This window comes from Elephantulus edwardii, unplaced genomic scaffold (assembly GCF_000299155.1).
Source record: "Elephantulus edwardii isolate Elephantulus edwardi_28Jun2011 unplaced genomic scaffold, EleEdw1.0 scaffold00001, whole genome shotgun sequence".
NCBI lineage: Eukaryota > Metazoa > Chordata > Mammalia > Macroscelidea > Macroscelididae > Elephantulus > Elephantulus edwardii.
Window position 1 is genome coordinate 22548862 of NW_006399751.1, and position 27398 is coordinate 22576259.

The 27398-nt window shown below is 39.0% G+C and overlaps 1 protein-coding gene across 1 annotated transcript in view; it reads right to left on the reverse strand.

Annotated features, from left to right (window-relative positions):
* Positions 1-6002: 6002 nt before the first annotated feature.
* The window catches only part of GLS (glutaminase), a 71929-nt gene continuing 50533 nt past the window's right edge, over positions 6003-27398 (reverse strand). Inside the window, exons 15-18 of the mRNA XM_006878754.1 lie at positions 10787-10848; positions 9890-9966; positions 9740-9803; positions 6003-6413 (exon numbers count right to left, since the gene is read on the reverse strand). Of these exons, the coding sequence (XP_006878816.1) occupies positions 6257-6413; positions 9740-9803; positions 9890-9966; positions 10787-10848 (360 nt within the window). The 3' untranslated portion in view covers positions 6003-6256. The remainder of the gene's footprint in view (positions 6414-9739; positions 9804-9889; positions 9967-10786; positions 10849-27398) is intronic.

Here is a 27398-nt window from a genome sequence, read left to right on the forward strand (position 1 = left end):
GGGGGTATATAAGGTTGTTTTTCTTTTAAGTATCTTAAGGGAGAGTTTGTCTTGTCCTCAGAGCAGGCATCTGAAATCTGTACGTCTGTGATTGGATAGGTTGTTACTGAGAAGTTATTGAAGTTACATGAGAGGGTCATCTTTCTCCCAAGAGATCTGAGCTAGAAAGTTGGGACCTTAAAGTAAAACACAGTATATACTGATAAAATATATAGCAGAAAAGACACGACACCAACATGGACAGGTTCAGTGTTGTTTGAGGCCTCAGGGAAGAACAGTTGAGGTTTGAATTCTAACTTCATAATAGATATGCTCCTATCTGCGCTATCTTTATCTAAGGAGCATAACACGTCTTCATAATAAACTTTGAAAGCTGTATTTCTCCAGAAAGGAAAATGTATTATATGTTAGATTCTTATACATTCTTATATCATTATAAAAAGTAATAATTAAACAATTCCTTGCTTAAAAGTGTGTGTGTTTTAAGAATATTTTAAGTGTAGTTTATAGAGTGTTTTATAAGCATAGAGCTTATCTGTACCTTTTGGGCCAAATTAGAACAATTTATTTACTGCTTGTACGTTAAAGTAAATTACGAGGAGTCTTAATGAATACATACATAAAGCACTTGTGTTAATGTTTGACTACTCCAGTGGAGTAAGAAGAAGATAGAAAGTATTTTAGAAACTCTTTGGCCTACCTTTTAAACTGGGCTATTGCTCATTTTAGTAAAATATCACAAATAAGTGATAAGTTCTTGAATGGCTTTTTTTGGCTAAGATTCATTCTTCCATTCATTCATTCATTCGTCATGTATCTATCAACCACTTGGTCTAAGCCAGGTACTAGTCTAGAGGTTTGGGAAACACTGGTTAAAAAAAAAATAGCAATGCTCTCGGCTGTCATGGAATTTATATTATAGTAGTTATGTTGAAATATTGTATCTTATATTCTGTTGCACAACTGATTGTACACAATTGTGCTTCTGCCGCACCTACACATAGACTACGAAGCAATAATTCAAAACAGGGGGATAGTGCATAGTATTAAATCAGGAAATAAGTGCATCAGGGCTGAATCTTTTCACCATATTTATTCAGAGCAAATATTTCAAGCAGCACAATACATCAGGATTAGAGGAAGATTCTTTAACAACCTTTGATACGTAAATGATACAACCTTGCTTGCTAGAAGCAAAAAAACCTTGAAGCACTTACTGATGAAGAGCAAATAGTACAGCCTTCAGTATGGACTACACCTCAACATAAACGCCATTACAAATGAATAAGGAACATCATGAAAGAAAAAAAGTGAAGTTGGGGATGATTTAATTTTTCATAGGTCAGCATTCAAAAGCAACAGTCAAAAAATCAAATCTCCTGCAAACGCCCTCTTTAAAGGCAGAGGTGTTATCTTAAGAACTAAAGTGTGCCCGATCCTGGCCATGGGATTTATAATTACCTCATGTACATATGAAAGCTGGATGATTAATAAGAAAGACCAGGATAATTAATGCTTTTGAATTGTGGTGCTAGTGAAAAATACTTAATATACTGTGGATTGCCAGAACAACTAATCTGCATCGGAAATGCAGTCCTAATGTCCCTTGGAAATGAGATTAATGAGATTTCATGTCATTGGGAGAAGACTATTAATGATAAAGTATCCTTGCAAATAGGAGGACCCGCGATGAGATGTTTTGACACAGGCGTTCCAAAGATGGGCTCAAACATAATAGTTAGGAGGCTGGTGCAGGACTTGGCCGTGGTTCCTTAGGCTGGATACTGGGTCACGAAGAGTTGGAATCAGCATCACCTAACAACATCATCTAGTGCAGTAACTTAATAAAACTTAAGATTTTGTAAAGCATCCATAGCCAAAATCTAGAAATAATTATTATATAAAATAACATAATTTAAAAAATGGACCTTGAACCATTTTTTAGAAAGATAAAACATTGTTTTTAGAGTCTTTTAAGATATTATTTAGTTTTTGATTGATTGATAATAAAAGTTAGCTTCTAAGTATGGTGAACAAAAGTAAGACTATGTTTGTTATAATCATGGAGAAATTATTTGCTTGCTGAATTAGAGAGAGAAAAGCCGATACTTAAGCAATTTTAAATGTAATTGAATTGAGATAGTGGCTGAGTACTAACCGGAGCCCTGGGGGTTCCATTAGCCAGGCTGCTCACTGAAAGCTTGGCGCTTCACACCCACTAGCTTTTCCACAGGGGAACAGTATGGCGGGGTGCTCTCATAAAGGTTTATCGCCTTGGAAACCCAAGAGAGTTGCTATGAGTCTGAATTGACTTGATGCCAGTAGGTTTTTTGAGTTGTAAAAGGGAGAAAGGAACTCTGACTGCACAGTCGGTTTAAGAGTTGAGTTGCTAACCAAAAGGCTGGCAGTGCGAACCCACCAGCCACTCTATGGGAGAAACGTTTTACAGCTTCAGAAACCTCACCAAAGGTCCCCATGAGTTGGACTAAACTCAAAAGGAGTGGGTCTGATTTGGGTAAAAGGTAAAAAGCTGTCACATAACATTATCCAACTAAAGTGCTTGCCTAAGAGTCCATATAGTATACCTCTTGAATACCTGGGGGTTGGTATCTTTTCTGCTTTTCCCTTTTCCTTGCCCTTGAATGAAGCAGTATTGGCATCCTTGTTGCTGCTATGACTGTTGTCTGGCTCACCTTCCGGCAGACTCTATAGTGAGTCTCTGGAGAAGCAGTGAGCAGCAGGGATGGGGCACTGAGTGCCCTGGAGTCAGGTCTGGGCTGTGCCATTAGCCTTCAGAACAGCAGTGGAATCATAGTTGACTTCTGTGCAGCTCTCATCCATTTTTGAAGTGGCTTTAATTTTCCAGTCCTCATCCCAAACACAATGTGTTTTTACGTGCTATCAGGTCACCTAAGACTTGCAGCAACCCTGGGAACAGAGCAGAAACCTTGCCCTATCCTGTGCCGTCCTCTTAATGTGTGCCATGCCTGAGCTCTTTATTACAGCTGCTGTGTCAATCCATCTCATTCTTTAAATCTTGTTTAGTAAATGGTATCTTTCCCACCTGTAAGATCCTCTTTTTCCAAAAAGCCTTTTTTTAAGTACCACTTGACACACTCAGGCACTGCCCTCCTCTCCTGACTGCTTTATGGTGTATGACTGTATTCATCTTATTAACAATTGTTGTTGTTGTTGTGTACTATCAAGTCAGAACCGACCCACAGCTGACACTCCAGCAGGTTTGTTAATCAAAAGGGAGATTGCCCACCCTCCCATGGAGCAGCTGGTGGATTCAAACTGCGTGCCTTCGGGCTTGGTGCAGCTTCTTGCCACTAGGCCACCAGAGCTCCCTACTATAATAGAATGATCATGTTTTAGCAAGAATGCCTTGGGGTTTTTTTCCAATCCCTGAGATTCATATATTTGTTTCCCCTGCACTGATGACATTCTTAACCTATGAAGGCATATAATACATGTACATGTATATGTACATATAATGGGTATATCTGGAGTTGACTGTATACTTTAGAACTCATGTTGTTTGTAGCATTTCTCTCTTTAAAAAACCCTACAGAGGTAAGGTCTTAGCAAATTGGAATTTAGCCAGATATTGTATCCATAGAGGATGCTGCAGGATACAGACAAAGAGGACAGGATTAAGAGTCTGGCATCATATCCCATTCTTGGACCTCAGCTCCACCTATAAAAATGAATGGGATCAGATTGGAGAATTTCTCAGGTCTCTCCAGTTTTAAAATGTCTGTATTATAGGGAGCATAACACTAGTTGACTTCTATAGCAAATTACTTGGTGGCAGACAACTTAGATATATGAAATAAAATAGCCATAGTGTTTATATAACTCATCTGTGTTAGGAAACCATATACTAACACAAAACCTGAAATGAAAGTGTTTTGCTAACAGAGATTTCTGCTCTTGGAAATGAATGCCATTCCTATACATAAATGAAACAGGTGGGAGTAAGGTTTGCCAGCTGGTCTACTTCAGCTTCTAGTGTGGCAGCACTGAGTTCAACTCCCCAGATTGATATTGAGGCTTCAAATGGTTGATTGTTCTCTTCTCGTTAAGGAGTCAGAACCACTCCTGTGGAAGGAAGGACATGTTTAATGATGGAATTCAACATAACCTGAGCCCTTCCTAACTAGATAGTGTTTGCTTCTAGAGACTAGAAATGTGTTTGTCTACCTTCTCTCCTTCAAGGGCAAACTCCTCACAGATTTTCACCTTCACTGTGTCACCTCCCCGTGATATCTTTACATGGTACTGGGCTTATAGCAGGCATCAGAAATGATTTCTTGGTTTGCACCAACTAGACATGGCCCACAGTGTTCCCATCCCACTGATGGAAGATAAGACACTAAGAACATTAACTTTCCACACAGGGGTGGCTTTTTTGATGTATTTATTGTGCTGTAAAGAGCAACACTACCTGATTTATTTTAAAATAAATATTTCCCAATTTCAGAATACTTACAACTTAAGAGGGTTTTAAGACTAGATTCACTTATGAGAAGTTCTGGAAGCAAATACATTCATAGATGTGTAATCCCCAGGACAAACCTAAATCCATCATCAGGTTATCCAGTCACTGCTAGACAACAGTGTCAAATGATTGAATCCTAATTGAGCTTTGCAGCTAAAGGGCAGTGTGGGGTAGAAACAGGGAACAGCATGTCACACCCAAAGATAAGTCTGTAGCAAAAAGGAAAATATACATGAAGCTTTAAATTAACTTGACCATACAGAGTTCTCATGATACACAGAAAGCACACATGGTCCTAAAACTCAAACAAAACGATCTTTGGAGTATTATATTGGTGGCAGCAGTTAATAGCACAGTCAACAAGCATTTAAACCAAATGCACTCACTATGACCAGCCAACAGCAAACAGCCAGAACAGAAACCAGCAAACAGTCATTAAATAACATGGGATAAATCAGAGCACGCTGAACTAAACCACAAAGATTTTAAAAAATAGTTTTGATCTGAGGAAAAAAAGTGCTTCTTGTTCCCAAAGAATAGTTAGAAATCCTCATCAACATACCTCTGTCTCTTTGAGATATGATAAAACTAACTACATGTGCAACTTCAAGCAAATTCTGTTCTTCCATTTTTCAAGTCCCTTTTACCTATTACAAGTCTCACTTTAAAATTAAATGGGCTCTTAGTTAGAACCCACCAAAATGACACAATAAAGAATCAGAAGAAAATGAGTTACCTACTGGTCCCCAGAAAGAGTATCTTGGTGTAGACTTTTAATGACAGATTTTGAAACAATTATCTGTAGCAGTTCCCATACCAACAGAGTAACTTTGGTAATGTAGAGCATTTCTGAATTTATTCTAGGAACTGGAAAAAAAATTTCTTAAAGTATCACATGCTTTCACTGTACTGATGAAATTTGTGTAATTTGTGTCTGCTTCATCTTCTATAGACAAATGATACAGTTACAGCTCTGATGCCAGAGATGTGAGGCATTTTCTGACTTACTGTGGAAAACAGGAAAACTGCATAGTATACCAGCACCCACTTTCCCAGCTAAAGGAAAGAGGCAAGTAGATGTCTGGGAAGAGAGGCTGGACTAAGGGAGTATAGAAAAAGGAAAACTTTCCGAAATATAACTACATTCACACGTGTTTTGGTCACCAAACATCTGGAACAGATTCCCTGATAAAGTCTAAGCACAATTGGTCTATCTTACTAACAGCTGTTAACTAATAGAATCTTTAAAGAGTCATGAAGGAGGGTGAAAGGAGACATTTTTAAACACACAGTCCTAAGTGTGTATTGTTCACTCAAACTAAATCTATATTTGAACTCTGGAAAATCACACTATTTGCTTCTAAAAGCAGCCTTGATCCATCGGGACAGACTGCACCACAGAGCTTAATTTACAAATGCATCTCAACAGATCATCACTGTAAAAGGAGGATTCACAAAACACACACACACACAAATCATGAAGAGCACATAGGTAAGCTAGCATCGGTAACTATTTCTCTTACATCAAACTGTACAATGCACGAGGTAAATATTGCTCACATTATGGAGGGAGATTGTTTTATTTCTATTTTTTCCCAATGAGATCAAATTTGTCCTGTGCGTACAATGGAGAAAACACCGATAACACTGAAATGACAAATGCCGTAAAATATACATCACTGCCAGGTAGAAATGCACCCGCTCATTCTTCATACTCATTTCCCAAATGAAACAGGTCAGTGCTTGAGACCGTTATAACAATCCATCAAGATTCTTATGGACGGTTTGGTTTTCCTTTCCCTCGTCAGAATCTCCTTGAGGTGTGTACTGGACTTGGTATTCCTGGAGGATTTTAAATACGTCATGGTGTCCAAAGTGCAGTGCTTCGTCCATGGGGGTGTTATTCCACCTGCAGCAGCGGCACAACATGGAGGGGGTCATTAAGTAATTTCTGTACAAAGAAGAGAATCTAGTACCCAAAGATTAGAAAAGCAATTAAGGGAGCTCTGCTCTGCAATCCCAGAGGAACATGGTTTGAATCCACCAGATGCTCTGCTGGAGAAGGAGGGGCAATCTCCTCCTGTACCTGTCAGATATGATTTGACGGTATACACAAAAAAATTTTGAAAAAAAACAATTAGAAAAAAAAAGAAAAGCAGTTAAATGTTCACTCAAAAGAAATTCCTTTTAGCACTATTACATATAAAAAAGTAATAGTGAACTCCAGAAGGGATTTGTAACTCAAAAACTGGTCTCAGAGACAAGTTGGGATATGGGAAGAAAGGGAGACACTTCTATGGAAGAGTCTTGTTTACATGTGTAAGTGCTTATGGAAGGGTCTTCAGAAAGTAAGCGTTAGCCATGACTGTGTTCGTATCCTTCAATGTTAGTTAAGCAAAAGCTCCAGTCCACCTTTTAAATCAAGTGTCCAACATCCACCACCTTAGCCTTTGAGTTGCTGATTGCCTTCACGTTGAGCATGACTCATTGCAACCCTATGAACAAAAGGCTTGAAGCCCCTCTACAACTACAGACATTTATCAAAGTTTATAGAGTTTCTGGAGGCCTGCTGTTTAGAAAGTGGATGTCTTTGAGAGGGGGCGGGGAAATATGTGATTTTGTCAATTAAAAAATTACAGTCTCAGGAGTGTAGAAATAATCAAGACCTCACTGAGTCTGGCGGAGAAGGGTGGGCAGTCTCCTCCTACATGATTTACTGCCTCTGAAAACCCGCCAGAGGGTCAGCTATGGGTCAGTTATGACTTGACAGCACAACAGCATTAAGGCTCAAGTGCACATGGGAGGAAAAGGATCAGCCAAATGCCACACGGGAACTAAAGTTGTAATCAAGTGGTAAAGACTGGAACTCGCAGTCCTGGCCGGACTTCTGCACAAACCAACCAACTGTTCCATAATAAGTACACTTCTAGTACTGCTGAGGGTGCAAGGAGACAGAACAAATGAGACCTGCACAGCTGTTCATCAGCTAATCAGCCTTTTGAAAGACTTCACTAAGAGGAGATGTTGTTGTGTACCACTGAGTTGGAACTGCCCCACAGAAGACCCTCCTGCAGGCTTTCAGAGGCAGTTTGCATGGGAGGAGATTGCCCATTCTTCTCCCACAGAGCAGCTGGTAGATTCAAACCTCAGAACCGCACGCCTTCAGGATTGCAATGCAGTTTCTTACCACTAGTCCACCAGAGCTCGCACTATAAAACTGACAATCTCAAGAAACTTTGTGGTTATTAGAGCCCCAGTATTTGACAGGATGAAGCTTCTCTTCCTATCCCCCTCTTTGGAGCTGCTGGTCTTTCTTAACTCCATCTTTTTCATGTCACTCTTAACTTCTACTGTTTTTCCTTGTTTCCATTCCTGGCATTATGTTTTTCCATCTGTCCTTCACCTGGCACCCTTTTAACTGAGGTCATAGTATGAAACGGGCAGATTTTATAAACAGTCTCATTTTTAAATCTTTTTTGATAGTTTGTTAAACTTGTAAATTTTTAAAATCGAGTTGTGTTTCTCAAAACCAGCTGAATTAAATGTTTTTCACTTTTCTGTAGGGCTTCCTAGTATAAGGTGTCAATGCCCTAAGCAGGAAACAGGAAGGGATGCTTTTCATTTTTCCATTGGAAAAATGGAATGTTAACTGCAAGCTGCCTTTTTATTATTACAGCTCTCCTATGAAATAAGGCAAAAATCAGCATTAGAGAAGAAAATAATTTTGCTCAAGCATGTTTTATGATGTTAGGAGACATTAATACTATGCAATAGATAAAAAGGTTATCTTACATTTCTTGTTTCTATTCTACAATTTTTGAAAACTCAATAATCAAATTACTAGCTTTGTTTTGTAACCCAGTTGGGTACCCTATTCCCACATACTTTGAGGCCAGTTTTGGGTTTTAGGGGGGGCAAGCAGTGTATCAATCGTTAGACCAAGAACAGTACATATTTCTAGCATGTGTTTAAGCCAGGAATAGAAGCCTAGTAGGAAACCTAACATGATGTTAAGAATATTGACAAAAAAGATAATTTTGTCATAATACTTTTAAACAACTAGTAATAAAAGGTTAACCATACTTACAAAAATAGGTTAATAGTTTTCAGACACTCAGAACTTTTTCTGCATTTCTTCCCAGCTAAATTATGAAATTCATTTTTTTTCTTTAAAAGCTGACAGCTTAGTAAAAGAAGCAGTCCCTGGGTGGTGAGATCAGTTAATGTGCTCCAAAAGGTTGGAGGTTCCAGTCAACTAAGAGGCACTCAGAAGAAAGGCTTGGCAATCTACTTCTGAAAATTCAGCCATTGAGAACCCTTTGGAGTGTATGATGAAGTCGACTTGGAGGCTGCTGCCTTGGATGGTAAACAGATCTGACTGCTAGGCAGTAATCCAGTTGCTGCAAACTGGACACAATTCCCTGACTTCAAATAATGATTTCAGACTCCTACATACCTACCATTTATTTTTGCTTTTCATTTTCCTGATCTTTTCTTTCTCTGTATTCACCAGTTCGGATATAACATGCAGCCAAATGCATACAGAGTTTGCTAAGTGTAAGCAAAGTGCACTCTCACCCCTCCCTTGTCTGGTCACTTTGGGAACAACATTTACAGCAAGGTGAATCCAGTTTGCCACGTGGACCAGGAGGCAGAAAGGACCAGAGGAGAAGCAGAATGCATTCCAACCAGATCTCCACCGCAGACAGAATACCCATTTCTTCTTCCTGTGACTTTCAAATCTTTTCTCTTCCCAAAGCACTGATTAAAATTTAGCTTCTACAGAGTCCCTAAAAGACCAGTTCCACCTAAATCTAGGGATTTCACAAAACTCCAGTATACTCATTTTAGAGTTCAGTCAAAGTCCATTTCTTACACTTTTATATGGTTCTGTAAATGTTTATCTCATATACCATGAGAAATGTTTATCTTGTGGTTAAATGCTCCATGAGGACAAATTCTTTTTTACCATGTATAGGGCATTGTTTTCCTTTTACACTGTACTGACTGATACTCAAACTAACCAGAAAAAGTCTAACTATGAGGCCACTTCCAGCTAAGAAATGGGATATTGGAGAGCATGTCACAAGGTTTTGTTTGTTGCCTCTGGTAAGTCACCTTAACAGCTTCAAGAATGTCTCTGATACACAGATGATGGACTTAAGCATATCATCCCTTGGATGTTATAACTGGCAAGATAACTTGCCAACTATGTATTAGAAGGTAAGTACTCACCTATCCTTGGGGAAAGGATTTACTTTGCAGGCTTCCAGCAAAAATTTTACAACTTCAACGTGACCTATATCCAAAACAAAACCAAGCGTTTTAGTACTGAGTAGAAATTAAGTCTGGGAAAAAACTGTGTGAAAGTGGTTCAAGTGTTACCCTCGGCCGCAGCTACGTGGAGTGCTGTTCTCGAGTCATAGTCTCGCTGCTCCATGTCCATGGCTGACAGAGCAAACCTGCGAAGTTTTTGGATATAGCCAGTCAGATCGTGTAAAAGAAATGCAGTCAGTGCTAGTAACCTTTACCCCATCAGATGACTCTTAAGGGCCCAGCATACCATGGGGCCCACTCTCAGGCACCAAACTTAATCGAACCCTCAAATGTCGAACCCAGGCTCCTATTCAAACATTCACCTCTGTATCAAGAATTTTGAGTATTTACACAGGTCCAAGGCCATTTCACCTGGCTCCCCTGGTGTTGATTTTACGGGGGGGGGGGGGGGGGAGTAAACATTAGCCATTTCATGGGCTCCATATGTTACTGATACAAGAATAGTGGTACAGGTGTACTGATGATTATTTCTGCCTAAGAAGGGCAGAAACACACACCAAAGTTGTATGCTTTCACAAACTGCTAGTTTTAAGGATTTTACAGTCTATTCTTTCTAAGAACTATAAAAGCCCGCCCTTCAAATAAAGGGAGGACTTCACGGTAGGCATTTTCCTCGTTGGAACTATCAATTGCACATCCAGGTCCACATGGCTTGTCTACAGGATTCACGCCCCTGTGCCCTTCCCTCAGGGTAGTTAAGGGTGGTTGGTAGCTGAGATGGCACTGTCCTATTCCAGTAACACATGAACATCTAATGACAAAACATTTTAGCAAACAAGATGAGGGAAAGAAAGGACAGAATTGGAGAGCACATCTAAGTCACTGGAAGTAGTTGAAGGTAAATTTTGTTTGGATCATTTTATTCATGGGGAATGTAAAAAGGCTACCTGCCTAGAAACAACTGCATCAATATAAACCACATACTACCCCTCCTCGTTAATGTACCTTCGGAGTGCAGACACGTCTCCGGTGTAAGCCGCAAACAAAAGGTTTATCACTGACTTTACCTGTGAAGAAAAGAAAGCTCATGCACCTGACACGGGAAATATACAAATAAAATAGACTTCTGGTGAGTGGTCTCCCATGTACGTAGAACACTTCAGCTGGACCCCAAGGAAAAAACTAATGAGTACACGCCTATCATAAAAAAAATGAATGTGTGACAATGAATACGAGGGGGAAATTCAGTAAGAAGTGCAAGGCACATGGGAGCAGGCATGGAGAAGTGGGTGAGTCGAACGGAAACTACTTATGAAACACAATCCGGGAAATTAAACATGGTTTCAAATTCTTCCTATTGAGAAGAGGTTCACATATTGAAGAAAAAACTCCCATCATTAAAAAGTAACAGTATATCAATGTCAAAACCCTGTCAGCATTCACTGTTCTCATCACTCACTGGAAAAAATATTGAGACCATCTGCAAAATGGTAGTAAATAGAACAGGGCTGTCGTTCAATGGAAAGCTGGTATTTGGTTCAGTGAGTACGAAGTGCCAATTGGGACATCTACTACCTCAATTCAAAATGCTAAATCCCTGCTGTTCATCAGAGTGTGCCTCCTGACAGTTAACCACTTTGTTTTCCTGTTTCTTAAGAAAAAGCAGTAATCCTGATGGTTACTGGAATTTTGGTCTGTTGCATAGAAAAGTCCTTAAAGTATGAGAAACTGTTGATTACACAGTGTTTGTAAATTCTTGATAAATTCACACTTTGGTCTCATACCTTGGAAATTTCAACATTCATGATGATCTAAGACCGAAATGTAAGATGACAAAGTTTGAATGGAGGAAGGAAAAGTCGCCCAGCTGTCCACCCGAAGAGTCCCTACCCCTTGGGCTGTGCTCTCACAATCTCACTCTGGACATGACCCCTTCCTACTCTAGCATGCCCTTTTCTGTAGCCTGTCAACTTCTCAGTGGCACTGGAACAGTCACTGCTGTGGAGTCAGCCTTTTCAGATGTGTTCCAGAGAAATGAAAATGGGGCCCTGGGGTCAACGGGTTTTATTCTTTTCCTGAAGATTCAAGAAGTGCTTTGTAAAGTTGTACAATGCCAGAACCTGTTGAACTAGTGGAGCACATTCTAAAAAACATGGTCATTGTTATTGGTGACAACACAGATCACACTTCAAAAAGCCTCAGCTTCGTCAGTCCACCAGCTAGCTTCCCTTTCAACGACCCTTTAACGCCGCCCAGTCAGCAGCCTGCAACTCTTAACAGTCCAGAGCAGTTTTCTCAATGGAAGAGTATGACAGAATTGTATAGAATGTTCTCAATTTATGTGTATGTTTGCTTCCACTCCCAGATTTTAATCCTCTGCAGATTCCTTTCACATCCACTGTTAACTGCTGAACAATACTCCCACACACGACTTTCTAAAGTCCAATAACAAACTTTCTAAACCCTATTTTCTCATCCCTCCCACTCACACTCTTGTCTTCATGAAGTTGGATGTTCCTGTTTATGTTGTTTTGCATGTCAGCTTCCCATTTCCCACTACCAGTCTTCAGCCTTCTGGTGTTTTAACATCATTTCTCTCAAAGGCTTCATAAATTCCTCTGGGCAGAATGACCACCAATCTCCATCTTTAAATCACATTGCCAATATAAGCCTACAACTTGTGATTGGCAAGCTATCGCTTCAAATTTTAAAAATGCATCCTGACCAGGCCTGACCCCAGCTCCAGACATCTGATACCACCTTCAGGGATAATAGGTTATTTCATATTCATGCCCCAAACTTGCTTCCTGCTACTTTCTTCCACACTCCATTACTTCCTCTTTTAATCTTTCCATTCTGAAATGGCATTATAGTTCACTTGGTCCCCCAGGTCAGGACCTGAGGTGTCATCCAGGGTTTCTTCATTTGTACAATAGTCCCAAGATGCCCAGTCACGGGAGTGCCCAGCACCCACTCCTCTCACCAGCCTGTGGTGACCGGCACGATGGTGCCTCTGCTGGGAGGAATGGAGCCGTATGAAGGTGCTGAAAGGATCTGCTTGTCCCTAGAAATGGAATGAATTTTTCTCACACAAGTCCACCGTAGGGACCCCACGCATAGTGCTCTGATTTTCTTCTTTCACAACTCATATCTAGTTCATAAACAAATGCTGTTAGCCCAACTTCCAAGAAAATATCTAGCATTTCACCATGTCTGACTACCTCCATTACTATTGCTCTAGGCCTCACCTGGAGAGGCATCCACTTCCTAAACAATATGCCTCTGGAAACTCGATGAACTTTGAGAAATGGTGATAGTTCTAGAAAGGCTTCAGGTCTTTTGTTCATAGGTCGCTATGAGTCATGTTCAACAGCATGTTCAACAGCAATCAACAACAACAATAGGCTTCACCGGGTGGCTCAGGGGTCAATTTTCACCTTCCTAGGTCTGAGTCCTTGTCAAAGCACCTCAACACCACCACTGCCATCTGTCAAGGGAGGGTTGTATTTTGCTGTCACATGACACAGGTCTCAGTGAAGCTTCCGGACTAAAACAGACTAAAAGGAAGGGCTAAAGGATCTACTTCTGAAAAGCAGCCAATGGAGAGTCAATGGCCGATTGCCACCCGACCTCACCTGAAGGACTCAAAGGCTACCTAAGTAATCCTCTTGCTCTACTCTCCTGTCAGACCATGCCACGCCAGTGACTCTTCATCACACCTAAACGGGAATTCTGATCCTCTCCCAGTTTTTGAGACCCTGCCTGCTCTACTTGATGACATTCTACATCTCCTCTCCTGACACTCCTCTCTTCCTGGTCAAGCTGGGAGCACATTGCTGCACAGAGCTATGACTGGCTTCACTTTCAGGATGCTCTCTGCCCAGGTAATAAGGAGAACCCTTGTCTCATTTCATTCAGGTCTCAACTGTTCTCTCACAGATCTTAAAACACATCAGAGGTGCTCATTCATATCTGTTGACTCACTAGATGAATATTCTCCCCTAAAGCTTCTTACCATTTGGGAATTACACTATTGTCATCATTAATTCTTCCATCTCTTCATTTTTACATTTTCAAATGTCATTACCCAATGTATTAAATTCTCCTAGAGCCTCTGCTTTAGTTTTGCTTCTACCTTCAAATTTTTTTCACATTATTTCTATCTTCTCAAAACATTGAGCTGATCACAAAAGGTTGTCTAAAACCGAAGAATGTCAAGAAACCTAAAAAAAAAAAACCTTTCCTGGTAAAGTTGAAATTCTTTACTGTTGTCTGCAAAGTTCTTCATTCTAGCTTTTCTCTCCTCCATCATCAGAGCATTATCCACATGACTTGCTGTCAGTCGAACACATGACAACAGAAGCCAGGAGTCATCAGCTAGATGGCCATTACAATTCTGAATAAACTTCCTGCTTTTTCTAAGCCAAAGAACAAACTTGTCCCTAAAAGTATCTTTTCTTCATCCATTTCTCATTACCATGCTATTCTTGTTTGTTCCTCCCTCTGTGAATGCCCTATCACTAATTTCTTAACCGAGACATATCTTTTCATGGCTGCTTCATATATGGCCCATATGTGCACATGGTGTACATATTTATGTTATCTACCAAGAGAAACCCCAAATTCTGTCTGATGTAGGGAGCTCTGATGGCCTAGTGGTAAGAAGGTGCACTGCAATCCCCAAGGCACACAGAATCTACCAGCTGCTACGTGGGAGAAAGATGAGCAACCTCCTCCCACCCAATTAACTGCCTCTGAAAACCCTCCAGAGGGTCAGCTATGGGTCAGTTCCAACTCAACAGTACACTACAGCGAACAAGAGAAATTAAGAATTGTGATGTATATAACAATAATGTGTTAACACCTATAGTTCTTGTTCTTCAAAGCCTTTAGGATAACAATCCCTAGTGTCTTTCAGTGACTATATGGATGAGCATTTCTTTTTAAAATTGTGAATTATACCAAGCTACTTTTCAATCACTTGCTATGCATCTGGGAGCTGAATAAGAACTGATGCCTTTGAGTTGTGTTGGAGAAAAGCATGGAATATCCTACGGACTGTCAAACCCCCCCCCCCAAACATATGCTTTGGGAAAAGTGCAGCCTGAATGCTCCTTGGAGGCAAGGATGGCAAAACTTTGTCTCATATTTTGAGCATGTTGCTAGGAAAGGCTGTTCCTTGGAAAGGGGTATTATGCTTGGAAAGGTCAATGAAATGGAAAAAGACCCTCACCGAGATTGACACAGTGGGCCCAGCAATTGGCTTAAGTATGCTGGAGATGAAGAGGACGGTGCAGGATAGGACCAAGGTCAGGCCTATTGTTCACAGGGTGACTATGAGTCATACTCAACTCGATGCCACCTAACAATAACAACATGAATGGAGATTTCACTTATATGTATATATGTCATTCAATAAATTCAAAATTTCTCTAAGAAAATTTCTTACCAAGGCAAATAAAGCCCTAGACTGATTTTATAACTTTTATTCATAGTATATGAATAGTTTATTCACAAGCATGTTTCAGCACTAAGAATATGAATCTTTTATGCCAACCAATATAAAATAAAAATTAAAAAGAGCATTAAGAATAAACAGGAACAACTGTACAAAGGCTTTGTGATTTATCAGAGAAAAACAACACTTCACAAAAAAATATTAGCTTGACTACAAAAAGTTAACTAAAGAGCAACATGAAATCTCTGTATCATTAACATGAAAACAGACTAGCTACTACTCTACTCATTGCCATCGAGTCAGAACACATTCATAGTGACCCTGTAGCGGGTTTTCAAAGACTATAGATTGCACAAAAGCGATTGCCCTTCTTTCTCCCTCAGAACAGCTGGTGGATTAGAACTGCTTGTCTTTGGGTTGGAAGCACAGCTCCTTGTCCACTCAGCCACCAGAGCTCTTTTATAGGTTAGTTCCTGGGTAGAATTTTGTTCAAACCAGAAGATGGAAGTTTAATAATGAATGAATAAATGAATGTATGAATGCCCTTCAAGACACACAGACATTAAGAGGCAGCACATGTACTAAAAAAACCCAACAAACCCAAACCCAAAATACTGTCAAGTCAATTCTCTTAGCAACCCGACAGACAGCACCTCCTAGGGTTTACTGGCTGTATAACTGTCACAGAAGCCAACTGCTACATCTCTCTACTGCAGAGCTGCTGGGCTCAAACCTCAGCTTTTGGTGAGCAGCTGAGTGTCACCACTGTGCTCTCAGGGCTTAGAATGTGCACAGATACCATTTAAAATGCAAGCTACAAATGTCTCTTTATTCCAGTAACCAGCTACTCGTATTTTTGAAGTTTAAATCCTGAAATAAGCTATGAGTAGAATGCAAAAAAAAAAAAAAACAACCCAAAACCCTCCAAACACAGAATGAAACTGGTTTAACAGTTTTAAAACAGTAGATGGACTGTTAATTCACTTGGGGAAGAGTTCACTTCTTGGTCTGTTAAAAGAATTCCACTATTATTCCCAACTTCTTTGACACACCCTAGGGAATGACTAACCCAGCAAACAGACTGAAGCAGAGGGATAACCTGTAAAATGGCCCAACCAACCCCATGCCAACTCCTGCAAAGGATGTGGGTGTGCTAATCCTTGATCAAGGTTCATTTCTGTATCTCCTCAATGTATATGTGCATTACATTTATTTATAAGTATGCCAGGAAGGCCAATGTCCAGGAAATAAGGAGTTAACAGTGACTGCCAGAGGCATGGAATCTTTATTTTGATGAATCACTCAGAATGAATCATTCTTCAGTACAAAGAGCCCAATACAGCAACACTGGCTTATAAATGAAGGACTCTGTGGTTCATGTATGCCTCCACGGTACAGAGAAATTTCATGTCATCAAGTTACCTCTAAAAATTTATGTTAAATATCAAAAGGGCTCACATTTCATATTATAGATTTTTCCAGTGCTAATATTATCCTTATCAAATTTCTTTTTTGCGGAACTTGCTAGAACCAGACAGCCTTATCTTAGTTTATTTGTACAAGGTCATAACAACAGAGGGACAAAAATATTATACAGTTCACATGAGTTCAGTTCACACTGTTAATTCCATGTTTGGCTTATTGAAATCTCACCTCCCACCACTCTCTGCCCTTCAAAAAAAGCTAGAAGCAACTGGGAACTGAGTTTTATAAGTTTAAAATATGATATGTCCATGTCTCTTAAAAATTCAAGAACAGTCTGTTTTAGTCTCTTTATAAGTTATTTGGTGGGTACAACACCTCTTTTGTCTCCTCCTTCCAAATACCTTGATAATTTTATATGAGTAAGCAATGATTTGAATATAATCCTATCACTTTATATTTACATAGCGAGTAACTTTGAAAAAGTATTTTCAATTTGTAATTTTTTAATCTTTGAAAGGCTTTTCCTATCCTAAATGATATTTCTAGATATATTTTATTTATTAGTATCATTATGATTAAGAGCCTGAGCTCAAGCTCACGTAACATATGAATTAGTGATGTAACTGAGACAGAACTCAGGTATCTGATTACTAATTTTGTACAACTATGCTATGAGGCTACAAAATATCTAAGATATCCAACAGATAAAAGGAAACCAGAGGGTTAAACATCCATTTCACACTAGTCCACAAAGGTCTACTGCTTACAAATGAAAGGAAGCAGGGAGATGGGAGAGAGAAACAGAAGTATAACTGCTTTTAATTCCACATGAACTTATTTTCTTTCCAGCTGTAAAACTGCTGTTTCCCTTGTTTTCCACCTTTAATTTTGACTTCCTAATAAAATTAATTTAGTCCTCTCGGAAAGGGGCTTTAATGGTGAAGAAGGGTAGAAAACCCCCCTTCTCCTCCTGTCACCACCGGTTTTACATAAGCCACTCTCCTTTCTAGCTCACTGCAGTATCTGTTGCCATGGAATGGATACTTGTCTTCATCTGTTAAATAAACCATCGTGAGTCCAGATCCAATTTTATTTTAAAGGCTTCACTCCAAACTTGGCCTTTCACAGCCTTTAGATGAAACTAAGCCACCAATCTCCTTTCATAAATACTTTCAAAGGTCAAGTTAAAAAAATACAAACCTATTATATAGTTAAAAGCAAAAGTGTAAGGTGGCAGAAAATGTATATAAACCATTCCAGCAGTTAATGATTGTAAAAAACAAACAAAAACCTGTATGATGTGTAGGATCAAAGATTTTCCACTTTACTACAGAAAATATGAAGCATATTTCCTATTTGCATGAATGTAGAAAACGTTTATAAGGAGACTATGACATGAAGCCACACATTCCTAAGCTTTACAGTGACTCATTCAGTTATTAACATACTATATATAGACAAAACTAATCCAAACCCAACATCAGAGAATTAGAGAAAATCCACTATGGTTCTAGCCAGTCAGTAATGCCATGGCCATGTTCCAAAATATCCACATAAATACACCAAGTTTTCTTATGGTAATTTTAATAATGAAGAATAAATCAAGCAATATCTTTTACTTTCTTTTCTAAATTTCACATAAAAAATACCATCTCATAAGGTGAGCTCCAAACTGCACTCTGCTCTTTATTGGCTAAGCATTAAAGTTGCTAAACCTTTTCTAAACATTTTTACAATTTCTCAAGGTGTGCATTTGTGAAGACAGAAATTTAGAATTCTGTATTATTATTTATTATACTGCTACCTACAAGAGCTGCATTCTGCCCAGACTGAGCTAAGTACATTAAGTATAACCATTCCTGTTTTACCATTCAAGGGAGAGGAACTAAAATCTAGAACACTTGAACAATCTGCACAAGCGGACAAAGCTGGAAAGTGAAGATTGGCGGCTCGGTCAACCACCTGACAAGTGTTGGGCCCACACATTCTCTCACCACCCGAGACTTCCTCAACAGTACAATATTGAATGCTCTCTTTATTTTTCATTTAAATCTCTCAAAGCTCTGGATAACGTGGGAACAAATGTGACGGCTGCCGTATTAGCAACACATAAAGATGTTCTTAGCACAGTGGCTCCTCCTACTTCACTAAATGCTAATAATGGTCTGAATGGATACCAAGAATCTCATTAGCATCTTGCATTAATTGACTCATTATAAAAGCACTTAACAATCTCTATGTGGCCTGATGAACAACAGAACTAATTAAGAAACAGTAAATAAATTAAAAAATGAGCATGGGCAAAGTCAAAGAACAAAACTGCATGTTCCACATAGTATATGTTAGTGTCTGGATTGCACTGGTAGCTCAAAATGTCTCATTCACGGTCTTTCAGGCCTTCTTCCTCTCTTATACACATATTTGTAGAATTCCATTGAATATATGCTTTAATTACATTAACTCACTCAAGAGTGAAAGATGCCACACTTCCGCTATGGTATCATATAAATGCATTGCTGTTGAGTAGAACTGACTTAGCGCTGACTCACCAGGAGTTGTAAACTGGTCTGGAGGATACGGTTCATCTTCCTCCCATAAAGCCACTGGTGGATTTGAACCAGCAGTGTCACCTTTGGGTTAGCAGTGCAACTCTACTGACTGAACCATCTGAATTCCCTCAACATGGTATTTTGTCGTGTACCATAGTCAGAACCGACCTACAACTGACCCTCCAGCGGGTTTTCAGAAGCAGTTCCTCACATGGGGGAAGATGGCACATCTTTGTCCAGCATGACACAGCACTGTTTATTTACAATTTTTATTGTTGTTAGGTGCTGTCAAGTACGACTCATAGTAACCTCATGAACAACAGATCTGAACACTGTCCTATCCTGTGTCATCCTTACAGTCGAGCACACACTGAAGCCCACATTGTATCAATCCACCTGGTTGAAGCTCTTTCTCTCCTTCGCCATCCCTCCACCTTTCCAAGCATGATGGCCTGGGATAACCTCTCCAGCAATATGCCTAAAGTATGAGAGACAAAGCTTTAACATGTTTGCCTCCAAGGCACACCTTGTCCAAGGCATATCTGTTTGCTATTTTGGCAGTCCATGGGCTATTCAGTACTCTTCTCCAACAACACAGTCCAAAGACATAAATTCTTCTGTCATCCTTCTTCATTGTTCAGTTCTCAGATGCATAGCAAGGACAGAAAAGACCATGGTATGAACTAGGTGTACCTTAGTCCTCAAACTGACATCCCTGCTCCTCAATAATTCTGTGATTACGGCAAGGTTCTAATCACAACTCACAGGGTCATGTGAGTTGTAGTTGACTTGATGGTACCTAAACAACACTAACACTTAATCTTCTATTATCTTCCCAGCATCCTCAAGATTAATACTGGTCCAACTTCAATCTCCCACTGTCAGTGGACTTCCATTAGTGGATGATATTGGAAATAAGGGCCTTGGAGGTGAAATTCCATCTCACATACTTTGGGCATGTTGTCAGGAGAGGCCAGTCCTTAGAGAAGGACATCATGCTTGGAAGGGTAGAATGTGACTGAGTGCAAGAGAAGATGACCCTTAAAGAGATGGATTGGCAGTGACTTTGACAATGTAGTTGGCTCAGGATAGGGGAAGGCTCAGAGCCGTTGTTCATAGGGTCGCTATATGAGCTGTAGTTGACTCAGTAATACATAACATTATATGGTCCCCAAACTCTAATGATTCCTTAAAAGCAGAGAAGAGTGAAAAAGAAATATAATTTATCTTCAGATAATAGAGAAGAAAAATTGGTATGATTGAAACAAAGATTAATATTGTTATTGTTATGTGCCATTGACTCGACTGTGACTCAGCAATCCTATGAAAATAGCTCTGAACCTTGCCCTAGCCTGAGTCAATCTCACTGCCTTACTACCCGTTACTGTGTCAGTCCATCTTATCCAGGGTCTTCCACTCCTGAGCGGTCCCTCCCTTTCCAAACCTAAATTCTGGTTGTAGTATACCCAGAATTAAGATTTCAATTCCTGCCCCAACAGAGACACACGGGCATGAGTGCACTCATTATTCCAGATACATCATGATGACTTTAAAAAGGAAATTCATCATTTTCATGGGCCTCTAGAGAGCCATACTTAACTCTGTTCAAATTTACCAGCTGCTCCCTGGAAGGTCATTCTCCTACCAAGCAATTTACAGGCTCTGAAAATCCACTGGAAGGTCTGCTAGGAGTCAGTTCCAACTCAACAGCACACAACATGTGCTTTCATAGTACCATTTACTCAAATTCAGTTGTTTTCTATCACATGACAGAGATCACGGGGGTGGTACAAGGTTCACATCTATCGTTCACAGGGGCTCTACGTCTCGACAACACCTAACAAAAATGTTTTATATACATTTAAATCTATTTACCTAGACACATTTATAGTATATCTATCTGCAGAGAACTACGGTGTTCTGATGGGTAAGGAGTTGTGCTGCCAACCCAAAGGCATGCAGTGTGAATCTACCAGCTGCTCCACGGGAGAAAGATAGGCAATTTTCCCATGCAATTTACAGCGTTTGGAAAATCCTGCAAAATCAGCTGAGTTGGTTCTGACTCCATGGCACATAACAATATCTATAGGGAGCTCTAATGCCCTAATGTGCTGCCAATTCAAAGGCAGGCAGTTTGAAGCCACCCATTGCTTCATAGGTGAAAAGACAGGCAAATCACAGAGGGAGAATGGTGCACAGGAAGAAATCCTATGTGGTTTGCAGCCTCTAAAAACCTGCAGCAGGGTCAGCTATGAGTCAATGCTAACCTGATGACAATGAGCTAGCTAGCTAGCTGTAGAAAGGCAGAGAAATATGTAAGCTACATACGTATCTATATAAAATCCTATTGCCATGAAGCAGATTCCAAATCACAGTGACCCTTAAGAGCAGACAGGTCTATCTCCTAGTGTTCCAAGAGCTCTGGTGGCAAGGACCTGCACTTCAACCGGAAAGCATGAAGTCTGAACCCACCAGCTGCTCCATGGGAGAGCAACTTAAAAACCTGCCAGGTCAGCTATGGATTGGAGGGTACACAACAAATTTTCCAAAGGCTGTGAATTTTTAGTGGGGTCAGAATGCCTCATCTTTGTCCTAAGCAGCAGATCGTTGATTTGAACCACCAAATGCTTAGCAACCAAGTGGCTTAACCCACTTTACCATGTGAGTGCCTCTCTTATACATGAGCCCTAAGAGGAATAGCTTGAGATTAGATGGTAATACACAGCAAGCGCAAAGTCAACATGACAATGTTGGTAGAGTAACTGTATTGATGGCTAGATGGTTTACTGTTTTGTTTAAACTACTGCTAATCATCTAACTGTAGCTAAACAGGTCTTTAGCTATTGTTGTTATGTGCCATTTAGTCGCCTGTAACTCATAGCAACCCTATGTACAACAGCCTTAAATCCTGCTCTGGCCTATGCCAATCTGCCTCCCACACACCTTCCCACATTTCCCCAGTCACTTAATCAATCCATCTCGCCGAGGGTCTTCCTCTCCTGCACTATTACAATAGTAAAAATTAAAACTCTTTCTTCCTGTACTCTAAATTTTTAACTAGTATTCTCCATCGTATGCAGCATGTGACAATACTTGCACTAAAAAATCTCATTCTTCTTTACCAGTCAGAATTACCATGAGCTGCTTAACTCCCGAACACATCCCATACCACTGTCCTTTTACTACACTTGTCCAATCCACCATCACAAGCGCACCTGAAACTTTTTGCCACCCTCTACTGTACAAAACCAAATGTCATACATTTTAAACCTTAACATTTCCTCTTGTACTTTATATATCCAAAATTGTAAATTCTCATTTCCACATCAATTTCCCTTCCTTTGCTTTCTCAAATGTGCTAAACTGTTTCCTGTCCTGGAACCTTCAAATCAAAACGATTCCTAGCCCACCTTTCCCTTAATGCCCTCAAAGCTCAAATAGCATCCTGAAAAAAAATCAACCCTACTTAACCACACGTTAAATGAGATGACCTTAATATATTCAACATTGTTTTGTCATTTACTTAAGTTTGCTTTTTTAAAGATACACTAGCTACTCCCTCTTACATTGCTCCTCTTCCCCTGGTTAAGGCTCATCTGAAAACTGGAGTGCATGCACTTAAATGATATTGCTTATTTGTGTCTCTATAGCAAGTTTCTTATATATGGATTAAATGTATCACTTCTATTGAATTAAAAAGGCATTCATTCTTCTTCAGCCTTTTCTAATTATTACTGAGCTTTAGAAAGCATGACAAAATGCCATGGCTTTGGTCTGGCTCAGTCAATAAATAGTGGTTAAATGAAGATCAAATGACTGAGCAAAATCATCTAATTTAGGTAAAATCTGAACTCCTCTATTGGATTAAAGTGGCTGCTTTATCTTCAACTTCTTTTGTATGTTTGCAGTTTAAACAGTGAAAGGGTAATAACCCTTTTGGTTCTTGGGGGGAAAACCCTAAGTAAAAGAAAATAGGCAAGCTTCAACAGTTAAGCATTTTCATGGCAGGTTTATCAGAAATAAAGAAGCACACGAAAACAAATTTTCTGCTACACAGAAAAAAAAATCTATAGTATTGTTAACAAGTAAAACAGGAATTGAGAATAGTGAATGAGAACCAGGAAGTTTTGGTCTTTAGCCAACTTGCTGAAAATCACTAAAGTGGGAAGCTTAACTTAAAAGGAATTAAATATTGGACCACTATTGTACTAGAAGAATAATTTAAATGAAAGCCTGAACAGTTTATGTAACATAGGCAAATAAATGGAATAGATGTTCTTTTTAATATAGTTTAACAGCTTAATTAGGTTTTCATTTTACTTGTATTTACCATTGAAAGAATTTGTTCTTGAAAACAATGTATTTGAATTTTGTAAATAAACTAGTAGAAAATTTTTTTTAAAAAGGAACTTAAGTAGAACAAAAAATTAAACACAAAATCAAACATATACAAGGACAACTTTTCAGAAAAGGAAAGAAAATTTCATTTTTTCATCACTAAATAATTTTTTGTTTCCAGAAATTTTAACCTAAACATCAGTGCTGAACAGAACATACATAGTTAAAGAAAGGCTTCAAGTCTTTTGTTCGTAGGGTCACTATGAGTCATGCTCAATTTGATGGCAATCAAAACATCTTTAATTTTACATAAGTTACAAAACATTAACAGGATGTTTACAAAGGAAACCTTTATTCAGCTCTATGAGAACCTGGCTGAGTTCATCAAGATTTAATAAGAGTACCCAATAAATATTTTGAGGCAAACCTCTAAAGATCCTTAAAACTATCAAATATCTTCCTATAGCCCTCAGTATGAATTATGTCACACACACACACACACACACACACACACACACACACACACACACAGAGTCCTTGTAACTGGATCAAAAGCATCATAAGCATCAAGTATCATGATAAATGAAGGACTTTAATATCTGATTTTACTTTGGATCCACAATCAACACACATGAATTTAGCAATCAAACATCATTGCATAGCCCTGATCCCAAGGGTCTCATTAAGATGTTAAAAAAGCAATGCTGTCAAGTGGCCTCATCCAAGCCATGGTATTTCCTCGTTTTGTATGTAGGTGAAAACCAGACAAAGAACAAGTAAGTGTCGGCACACTGTATTGACTATACCACAGACTTCCAAAAGAACAAACAAATTAAACTTGGAAGTCAAGCTACAGTGTCCCTTAGAAGACACTCAACAAGGATAGACACATTGATTTAACACTGGGCCTAGGCCCAGTGAATGAAGGGAGGCTCAGAATTGGGCCAGTTTCATTCTGTTGCAAATGCAATCCTCATGAGTTAGTTGACTTGATGGCACTTCCAACATCCACCATCTTCATAAATTTTATAATTAAAAAGTTCTCAAAAACGGTCTGGCACTGGAATTCACAGAATGTCTGTTATAAATGAATCTAAGATCATAGAATTCAAATTATGTGACTAAATTGATACTGATGATGTACTGCATCTTTTTGCTAACATTTTTGACACTAGAAGCAAAAGGGTACATAGATAGAAACCTGTAAGACTGTCCATTTCAGCAAATCAGACAGGTTCAACAACTCTGGTCCACACTGAATTCAAGAGACAGCTTCAGCAATTCTTGTCCAAACCAAACTCTTAACGAGACAGCTTCAGCAACTCTGGTCCAAAATGAACTCACAAAGTTAGCTGGGTTTAGGCCCATCCCTCTGAGAATCGCTACCCTAATCTTGACATTACTCAGCTTCCTCTACTAAGGGATTATAAAGCAATTCTATGCTTCCAGTATGTTTAGAATAGGCAACAAACAGGTCATCCTTTTCTATTTCAAATAAAAGTTAATATTAAGTATCTCTGATATCATCGATACTATCTTAGTAATAATAAACCTTTAAGACTGCTTGTGGCTTAACTGTTATAGTTTACTGTCCTACGTCAAGATGAACGAGAAACATAATATGGTACATCTTCCTGAAGCCAAATTTACTCAATTATCTGGAAAAGAGCTTAGCAACAGTATTGGTAAATATTGTTGTTATGTGCCGTCGAGTCGCTTGCGACTCATAGCGACCATATGTACAACAGCCCTAAACTCTGCTCTGTCCTGTGCCAATCGCACTGTCTCTGACACTCCCATCCCAATTATCCCAGTCACTGAATCAATCCACCTCATAGAGGGCCTTTCTCTCCTGCGCTGTCCCTCCACCCTCCCAAGCATGATGTCCTTCTCCAAGAACCGGTCTCTCCTCACAACATGTCCAAAATAAGATTATAAAATATATTAATTAACATAAAATAATATATTAATATTTTTAATAATCTAGACAATATTATACAGTGAAACAAAGTTTACATGGATGTTTATAGATAAGAATAAAACTCAGAAGCTCAAGATTATGGTGTAGCACACTTGGTTACTCGGGAAGATCCTATGCCGAGTCACCAGAGTTCACTGATGCTGTGAGAAGCACTAGGTTAACTGGAAATTACAATCTTTTAAGAACTTCTGCAATTCTTCACCAATTATACAATAGCTTAAAAAAAAATGAAGCAGACTCTTTCTATCCAACTATCTGCCTGGCTTAGTGGTAAGGAACTGTGCCACCAAGACACAGATACGCAGTTTAAGTTCACCAGCTGCTTTGTGAGGGACAGATGGCAATCTCTTTCTGCTTAATTTACCATCACTGAAAACTGTGGGTGTGTCAGCTAAGAGTTGATTCTGACTTAACAGTACTCAACAACATCAACATTTGTAAGGACAAGGTCAATGACAAGATGCAACAAGGTAAATGAACTAATAGCCATTACATGACAAGACAACATAACAGTGCTGGTCAGTGCTGGTCCTGTGACAGAATAATAAAGTCAATATAAAACAAAATCACACAACATAAATGGAATTAAAATTGAAGCTTTGAAAAACTTTATTAGGTAAAAAACAAGGCAAAAAATTAGGTCCCCGCCCTCCCTTCAGCCTTCAGGTGGAAAAAAAGTAATACATTTCCTATGTTCTGTGAAATGGCATCTTGTAGTTGAGAAACATGTCACAAACCAATAAAAGATAAGCTCTATTTTTCATCCTCCTTAAAACCATCTCAACGGTCTCAAGTGAAAGAAAGAGACATTAAAGTAGAAATATTTTATTGGTATGATTTAAAAGGGTTAATGTGATTAATCACCACAAATTTGTAAAAAAAATCAACACTTGCTGTGTGATTCAGTTAAGAGATGTCAATGAACCTTCACTGTGCAGAAAACATTAATTTCAATTCCGATTAGAAACAATATTACTGAGTTCTTTATTTAAAATTACACATCTTACATACATACAAACCTAGATTAGCAGGTGAATGAATGTATTCAAGGATCAGTGTAAAAGTAACACTGACAATAGGCTATTCTGTACTGAGGAAAAGTAGTGTAGATTTTAACAGTTCACTTTTTAGAATTTTCAATGGGCTGGAAAACAAAATACCCCACAAAGCCCAAAAGTTGATAATCAAATGCCCAACATTACTTAAAGATTTGGAAGTGACTATATTAGCAATGTGAAGATTTGGAAACAAAAATTAATTTCATGAATAACTATGCATAATGAAAAAGAAAGGAGAATAATACCAGAATTAGATATTTTGAGCTTTAAGTTGTTTTTGTGTGTTGTCCACTAAATTGCAACCCATGGAGACTGTGCAGGGTTTCTGAGGCTGCAATGCTTCTGAGAACAGATCTCCAGGCTTGTCTGGTATAGATCCGCAGACAGGTCTAACTACACACTTACTGACCATATGGTCAGCCACCTAGTAGCTGAGTGCTTAACCACAGCACCACCAGGACTTCTACAGGAAAAAATGCAAAATAGACCTTGAACACATAATTGACAACATGGCTGAATACAACATGATCTCACTGAATGGAAGAAAAGAAAGGATTTAAGGACCGATGTTACTTCTTCAAAGGACAATTTAGAAATTGCTCCATAGTGATGAACTGTGAAAAGTTACCAAGAAAACAATGAAAATTGGTAATTCCAATTCAAGACAAGTAGTATTTATCAAGAAGTCAAAGACCATGGATTTAATTTAAAGATGCAAATTTCTGCATATTCAGTTTTCTAAAAGCTCAGGTTCCTCCCTTTATGAACTTATAGGGAAAAGAACTACCTAGAAAATTTAATGTTTAAG